The sequence below is a fragment of the Myotis davidii genome, unplaced genomic scaffold, assembly GCF_000327345.1.
Source record: "Myotis davidii unplaced genomic scaffold, ASM32734v1 scaffold208, whole genome shotgun sequence".
Lineage (NCBI taxonomy): Eukaryota > Metazoa > Chordata > Mammalia > Chiroptera > Vespertilionidae > Myotis > Myotis davidii.
The window spans coordinates 125883-133458 of NW_006299706.1; the positions used below are offsets into that span (position 1 = coordinate 125883).

The 7576-nt window shown below is 57.1% G+C and overlaps 2 protein-coding genes across 5 annotated transcripts in view; both read right to left on the reverse strand.

Annotated features, from left to right (window-relative positions):
• S100A16 (S100 calcium binding protein A16) overlaps positions 1-5209 on the reverse strand; it is a 7956-nt gene extending 2747 nt beyond the window's left edge. Inside the window, exon 1 of one of the 3 annotated variants that reach the window (XM_006775603.2) lies at positions 5050-5209. The gene's annotated coding sequence lies outside the window, so the exon portion shown is untranslated. The other 2 variants (XM_015571784.1, XM_006775604.2) reach the window with 2 other exon arrangements.
• Positions 5210-6228: 1019 nt separating this feature from the next.
• The window catches only part of S100A14 (S100 calcium binding protein A14), a 2213-nt gene continuing 865 nt past the window's right edge, over positions 6229-7576 (reverse strand). For both annotated transcript variants that reach the window (XM_006775605.2, XM_015571790.1), the window contains exons 3-4: positions 7211-7357; positions 6229-7004 (exon numbers count right to left, since the gene is read on the reverse strand). In XM_006775605.2, the coding sequence (XP_006775668.1) occupies positions 6867-7004; positions 7211-7357 (285 nt within the window). In that variant the 3' untranslated portion in view covers positions 6229-6866. The remainder of the gene's footprint in view (positions 7005-7210; positions 7358-7576) is intronic.

Sequence of the window (7576 nt, forward strand, 5' to 3'; positions counted from 1 at the left end):
CTGCCCCCACCCGCACCCTGGGCCCTGGGTCCTCTAAGCTGACAGGTCCTCCAGGAGGAGGCAGGAAAAGGGAGGCACAGGGGAGGTAGCCCTGGAATGAGTACTATGTGGCTCTTCTAATCCAGGTGTTCCCCAGCTCAACTGCCTTAACAGGTTCTCCCGGCCCTTCCCCAGCCCCAGGCACTGGGCTTGTCAGAGTCCCAGTGAGAGCAAGAGGCTCCCGTGGGAAGAGAGTAAGTGCCCATCCCTCCACCATCTACACACCTGTCTCACCCAGGCCCTCTGCCCTGGGGGCAAACACAGCTAGGAGCAGCTAGGATGAGCCAAGATGGCTGGGACAGGAGCCATAGTCCCCTACCAAGACACCAAGATTGGCTGAGACCCCAGCCCCAGGCAACAAAGCAGAGGCAAGGACCTAGGCCCTCCACAATCCATCCGGCCAGGCGCCAGGAAAGGGAGTCCAGACTCTCAGGCCATGGCCGCTGCTGGGAAAGGACAATGTCCGGATTCATTGAGTCAGACATTCTGCAGACTCCCAGCCACACCCCGCTAGCCTAGCCTCCTTCAGACCCACCCCAAAATATGCAACAGGCCCCAAGGACCCTTCACCCGATTACCTAAAGAGGAGCCAGGCCGGGTCTGCCCCAGCTGGAGACAGAGCTGCCACCAGCCAGCCAGCCAGAGGCCACACAGTCACCTCCTCACTCCGGGACAAAAGACACTCATATTCCCAGTGTATATAGCTCTCTGAATAACAGGATATGAAGGGACAGGTGGATCTAGTCTGAGTCGCCGCCCATGCCCAGTGCCCCCCCAAGTGAACCCGGGCAATGAGCTTCCACTCACGCCCCCAAGCCCAGGAAGGAGCTGCAGCCACCCTGCCCATCAGATCCCGGTGAGGGAAGGGCCTGGGCATCCACAGTTCAAGTCCCTGCCCCTCCCACCTGCTCTCGAAGGCCGTCTTCCTCTGTGCCCACTGCCTTGCCCTCACTGCCTACTTAAAGCCTACTGGAACTGCCCCTCCCACGGGAAGCCTGCCCTGCCCCCTGCCCTCCATGCCCTCCTCCCCTGGCTCACATAGACTCTCAGTTGGCATTGGCCTGGGCCCACTAACTGGTATGGCTGCAGCCTTTTCCTGGGTCTTATAATCTCCCCAGACACCAGACATTCCTGGAAGCAAGGAGTGTGTTTCTGACGCACACAGCCATTGTGTATTCTGAACCACACAGAAGGACGAGGCTTTGGGGCCATTTTTTTTAAATCCTGGATAGACAATATATATTATTGATCCCTTAGAGTGAGAGGAAGGGCAAGGAAAAGAGAGAAACATTGATGTGAGAGCCAGACATCTATCCGCTGCCTCACATCTTACCCTCCACCCCTCCCCGCCCCCCCAAGGAGGGATCAAGCCTGAAAGACCGGGCGTGTGCCCTGACCCGAAATCGAACCAGCAACCTTTCCGTGCATGAAACTACGCTCAACCAACTGAGCCACACCAGCCAGGGCTTAAAGCTTTTTTAATCTCTGCATCTCCTCTAGCCTGTATTGCTCAGCCCAGTGCTTTGTTCCAGGAAGATGTTCCATAAATGCCCTGCTTCCTTCCAGCCCCGAAACCAGGTGTCCAAAGGCCCCTGACTGCTCTTCTAATGTCTGTTGGTTTCTGTTGTTGTTTGCAAAGCTTTTTGGGGAGGTAGAATGAGACTGGACCAGGATGTGGGAAGGAAGGAAAGTTGAGAGAAAGAGAGGTCAGGCTGGGGCATCTCTGAGCAGGAATCCTTCTCTTATCTGCCCTGGTCTGTGACCGAAAGGATGAAGTATGGAAGCGGCACGGCAGGAATCCCGTTTCAGCCAGGATCGTGCCACGTGTACTCCCATCCAAGCTTTGCGAGTGGCAAGAGGGTTCAGAGAGTGCCCCACCCGTAACCATCCCAGACCTTGTTCCCTGAGTAAGGAATTTTGTGGAAAATAAGAAGAGGAAATGGAAAGAAATCCAGTTTAGGGGGTAGCATGTCTTGCCCCTTCCCCCAAAGCCTGCCCATCCCTCCCACCACCTGTCTTCTTGGAGTCTTGTTTCTCTGACCAGAGGAACCTCCTGGCCTTCGTTGATACCACACCCCAGTCCCTACTGAGTCTCTGGCAGCCAAGTAGGCAGGACCCAGGTGAGCACCTGGTTGACAAGCAGCCACCTGCTGTCAGGTGTGCGATCACCCCAGAGAGCTTTAGCAGCTCCGGGTTTCAGTCCCCAGACCTCCCAATAATCTGCCCATCACTCATCCACACCTTCTCCTTCTTTTAAATCAAATGGACATCTCTGGAGATACATCTGGATAAGTGCCTTTCTGAAGGAAGAATGCCAGAGTGGGATAGTCAGGCGTCTCCACCCTCTTCCGCCCTTCCTCCTCCCCTAGGGGCTGGGAGACAGGCTCTGCCACTACACCCATGTCATAGCCACCTGCTCCTCCCTGCCTGCCCCATCCCCCCACCAAGGAGGCAGCATGGTCCCAGGCACAGGATGGGGGTCGTGAGGGCAGGCCACATGTTGTTCCGTCAGAAGGTAGGTCCTGTATTGACTTTGCTACAGGTAGATCCTGGCCTAAGCATTCGGGGGAGGTAGACATGTCCATTAGAACCTTCCCCAAAAGTGGGAATGGGGAGGCCACTGGTTCTCCAAAGGACCCCTCACCTGGGACCCTCAACCTTCCCCCAATGTTCTCATTGTCTTTTCCTTGAGGGATTCATTATTGAGCAACCAAGAAGCCCCTATCCCCACCCCCACTCACCTCAGCCCAGCTTGAAGACTTCTCCAAAAGCGCAAATGGCCCAGACACCATACCCTGGGACTCAGCCACTCCAGCCCCACCCTTCCACCCACAGGTTCTGGGCCCCACCCCTCCAGGTGCCTCCTAACCATCCCCCATCTCTTCAACTCTCCAATCCCCTTCAATCTGGAGCCCTGAACATCCACCATACTCTTCAAAATTCACCTCCCCCTCCCCGCTTCTGCACACACTTCTTGAGTCTTAAATTGTTTCCAAATGTCCCTGTGTTAAGAGTAAGCAGAGAGAGAGATAGGAGCTGGGAGAGGCCGGGAGAGGCGGCTGGGGCCTGGAGAAAGCAAGTGTGAGACACGACAACCTGAAAATAGACAATGGCGATACCATTGTGAGCGGGAAAGATTCAGAGCCCTCCAAGACAGGGTCTAACTCTAAGCGACGGCATAGCTCCTAGATGAAGGAGCCTCGTAGCTTACAGATACTTTTTTTTTGAGACACGAGGGAGGGAATGACTTGCTCCTTGCCTAGGGTCATGCCAGCCTAGAGGTATAAATCCTCTAAACTCCCCAGTACTGGTATTTGGTCTCAGCCAGCTGAGCTGCCCACTGAGGGCACTTGGTTTGGTTTCATCCAGCTGAGTTGCCCATTCAGGTCCTACCTGAATGTATTTCTTTCCTACAAATAAATCCTTGCCTGCTTTTGCTGCCATAAAGTTGTCTCTTGTTTGAATCCATTCCTACAAGCAAGGTAAGAACTGAGGGCACAGAGTACTCATCTCTGGCCAGAGGCGCCCTTGACCACCGCTGACACCTGGACTCCTGTCTCTCCTAGTCACCATCCTCTCTAGAGCCTAGCCCACTCTCAAGCCTAAATTTGGCATGCTCTGTGTCCCTTCCCTCTACCTCAAATGTGCTCACTCTTCCATTCACCGTTCATTTGCTTGTTCATTCATTGGCTCATTTATTCATTTATTGACTCATTCATTCATGCATTTCCTTGATTCCCGTCAATATGCAGGGAAGGTGTAATCTGAAGTAGGCTGGTGATGCTTGACTCGATTGCAAGGCTCTTTCTAACTAATCTCTTCAGCCTCCATGGCCCCACTCTCTGCTCTGCCTTCTCCTGGTCTTTTCCCAATTCCAGAGGCTACTCTCTCACACAAGCGCCCCTGCCTCGCCCTTCCCCACCCTCACAGGACTCACTGCATCTAATTCGCACACGTGGATACACAGCGTGAGGCACTCTGCCATTCTTGCCCCCCTCTACTTGGGTAACCTATCTGCCTTCCGCCCACTTGTGATTTTAGAGAATGTAGCTGGAAGGAGAAGCCTGCTCCTCTAAATTCTTTTCTGGACAAGTAAGCTGGAGGAGTTTGGTGTGGACACACACACACACACACACACACTCACACACACTCCGCTGCTCCTCGTCTCACCAATTCCCAGAGGGCTCTTTACTCTTGGATAGGGAAAGGCTGCGCCCGTTCATCGGCACCTCCAGTGCTCCCTCCCCCAGAACCCCTGCCCTCACCCCCACCCGGACAGGGCTGGGCAGGGGAATGCTCCCACAGCGCAGGTGGCTCCACCAAACAAAGCCAGTCAAGCCAGAACCTGCCTCGGTCCTGAGGTGGAGAAGCTGCCCAGACTCCTGGCCCCTATCCCGAGCTCCCCGGCGCCCCCGGGATCTCACCCAGGTTCCTCAGGTCCCTCTACCCTCCCTGGGAACGGCTCTGAGAGCACAATGGGGCCTGCGTCCGGGGACTTTCCTGAGTCCCAAGGTGGAGAGAAACCACCTCTCTCCCCCACTCAGGCTCCCAGGCTCCCTGGGCCCTCCCTGGACCCCATTACCTCTCCCAGGACACTGCTCCCAGAGGCCAGGGAGGCCTGTAGCGAGGGTCCGACCTTCCCCAATCCCCAGCTGCACGAATTTGCCCTGTTTCTGTTAGGAATGGATCGGAGCAGCTGCGGGCAAAGCTCCCAAATACCCTTCCTTCCCGGTGGCCCCGCTGGAGAGGAGCCTCAGCAGCTCCTGGCTGGGGAGGGGGTCTCACCACCCCACCCGCTCCTCTGCCGGCCACTCCAGTCCCTAATCTTACCAGATTCTCCATTTGCAAACCAGCCTTTTGGGAAAGTGAATTAACGAAACCTCCCGGCCCAGTCTCTGGCAGGGCCCTCCCTCCTCAGGCCCCTTTACAGCCCCTTCTCCGGGCCTCAAACGCCGCCGTGGGGCCTCTCTGGCAGCACCGGACCGCCCAGGACGGGCCTGGGGTGCTCACCTGCCTCCTCAGTTCAACTCCTCTCCAGCAAGGCTCTGGGGCCTGGGCTCTGGCACGCCAAGCAGCAACCCTCACACAGCCCAGCCAGGACTCCTCCCCGCCGCACTCCCCAACGGGTCCCACTCCCTCCTTCCCTGCCTGGCTGAGCTGGCTCAGTGGGGAGGTAGTGACTGAGCTCCCTCTTGTCTTGGCCCTGGGGTTGGGCCCTCGTTAAAGGGATACACACCTTTTTTAACACCCCTCCACCCCACTCCAGAAGGAGCGGTGGAAGCTGGCATTCTGTCAACCCCACCCTCCTAGCCCCGCAGGGCCAGACAGAGCCTACCAGGTGGAGAGAGGAAGCGAAGGACTGTCACCTGCCCTTCTCACCTCGGTCACTGGAGCTCTGGGTCAGGGGCTCCAGACAGACGTGTGCGGGTTGCACTCCAGGCCAGCTTGGCTGGCCTCAGAAACGGCCTTGCCCTTGGCATCTCAGGGTAGCGCCCACCTTGTGTGCACAAGTCAGAAGGCAGGCACCAGGGACCGCCCCCGGCCCCCTGAGCTACCACCTCCAGGCCAGCCCACCAGGAGCTCTCCTGCCCCCCATCCCTGGGACTGCGTTTGTGCAGCAGATGATTCCTCTGGAAACACCCTCTAGCCCTTCCCAAGGAACCTGGCCAGTTCCACATCCCCGTGAGGAGGCAGCAGCTGAAAAGAGCGGGGACCCATTCACCAACTCTGGCAGTTCACCGGGCACTCACTGTGCCAGGCTCTCTGATAAGTGCTTTACACGAGGCCTCACATTATCCTAACAATCCTCTGAGGGAAGCACTGTTAATATCCCCATTTTACAGATGAGGAAACTGACCCCGAGACTCACACGGAGGCCACCAGCCCCACATCTGCCTTGCTCCTCACCCAGGCTCCATCCGGCACACCTGGGTTCATGTCCTCTCCTGTCTGAGTGCCAGGCCCTGGCAAAGAGGAGCTCGGCCCTCACAGGGGACCGGGTCTCCCACCTTTGGGGCCTGGCACCGTCCTCAACCCAAATCCCTGGGATAAAGTGGGTCCCTATTCACTTCTACTGACAACCACTGCAGCCACCCCGGGAACATGCTACCCGATGACTCTGCCATTCACCCCAACCACCCAGCACCCATGGGCCCATGAACCTGGGAAGAAGGTATGCAGACACAAGACATCTTTCACTTTTTCCATTTTATTTTTATTAATCAAGATATACAAAACAGCCATCATTCTTTAAATGCCCAACCACCCAGCTGGTTCTCGCTCCCCAAGGTCACACCCTTCTTAGCCTGCTCCCCCTCCCCACTGCTCTCCCACTTCCCCTGCCCTGTCCAAGGACAGTCTTGAGGGGAGGCTGGGGCAGAGCTGGAGGCAGGAAGATAAAACATTGGACAGACAGCTCGTTTGGGTTGGGGAAGAGAGTAGGAGGGGTAGGTTCTTAGAGACCTTTTTTAATTCCAAATATCCAGCCCTATTCCCAGTCCCTTTCAAATCATTTCCCAAAGTCCAGCTCCTCTCTGCCCAGCACCCACTACCAAATGGCGTGGCCCTTAACCATCCTGACCCTCCACACCATCCCTGGCCCCAGCCCGCCCCCTGAGCCTCCCTCTGGTGGGGATTCCTGGGCCCATTCGCTCCACAGAGCGAGGGATGAAGTGCAGAGACCCCAGGAGGGGCCGCTTGCAGAGGTGAGGCAGGCATGGGCTGGGGAACAGTGCGGTGACGGTAAAGAGAGGAGTTTTATTTCCAGGCCCACAGTCTCTAAGGTCCCCTTTCCCCAGCATCCCCCCAAGATTCCCAGGGGAAGGTTCTCAGCTCCCCCGGACAGGCTTTTCCAGCTTCACGCTCTTAGCTGCTTCTCCAATCAGCTCCCAGAAACTTCCAAACTCCAGTTTAGAGTTGTTACAGCTGCCCAGGTTGGCGATTCTATCTTCCAGCCCACAGTTGTTCTGAGGAGAGGAAAGACCACAGCTCAGCAAGCAAGCACCTTCCAATCGGCCCACCCCACCCTGCCCAGGGGCCGAAGCAAGACTTGAGCCTCCCCAGCACTGGCTCGGGGCTGCTAGTGCCAGGGGCTGTGGCTGGGTGGTGGGGCCTTGGAGCATTTGCTTGGGAAGTCAGTGTCCTGCCTGGTGTGGGGTCACCCCCTCAGTACCGGCATAAGGTGAGGTAGCTGCTGGGTCACTAGGTTCTGTAGCTCGGAGGGTGTCAGCGTCTCCTTCCCACCCTCCACCGAGTACTGGTGGAAGTTCTTGATGAGGGTCTCAATGGCCCTCTCCACGTCACTGAATTCCTGGGCATCCTGCGGGTAAGGGACATCACCCACATCAGGGAGGCTCCACCCCGCCCTATGACACCCTGCTTTCCCCGGGAACCTAGCCAGGCCAACAGGGCAGAAGACTCTGGAAGGCACACAGGCTCCCGCCCACTCCAGAGCCCAACTCCAGCCCTCCTCACCCCCACTGGCCTCTGCCCTGAGCCACAGGTTGGACAAGGCTTCCTCCCCCCACCCACAGCCCCC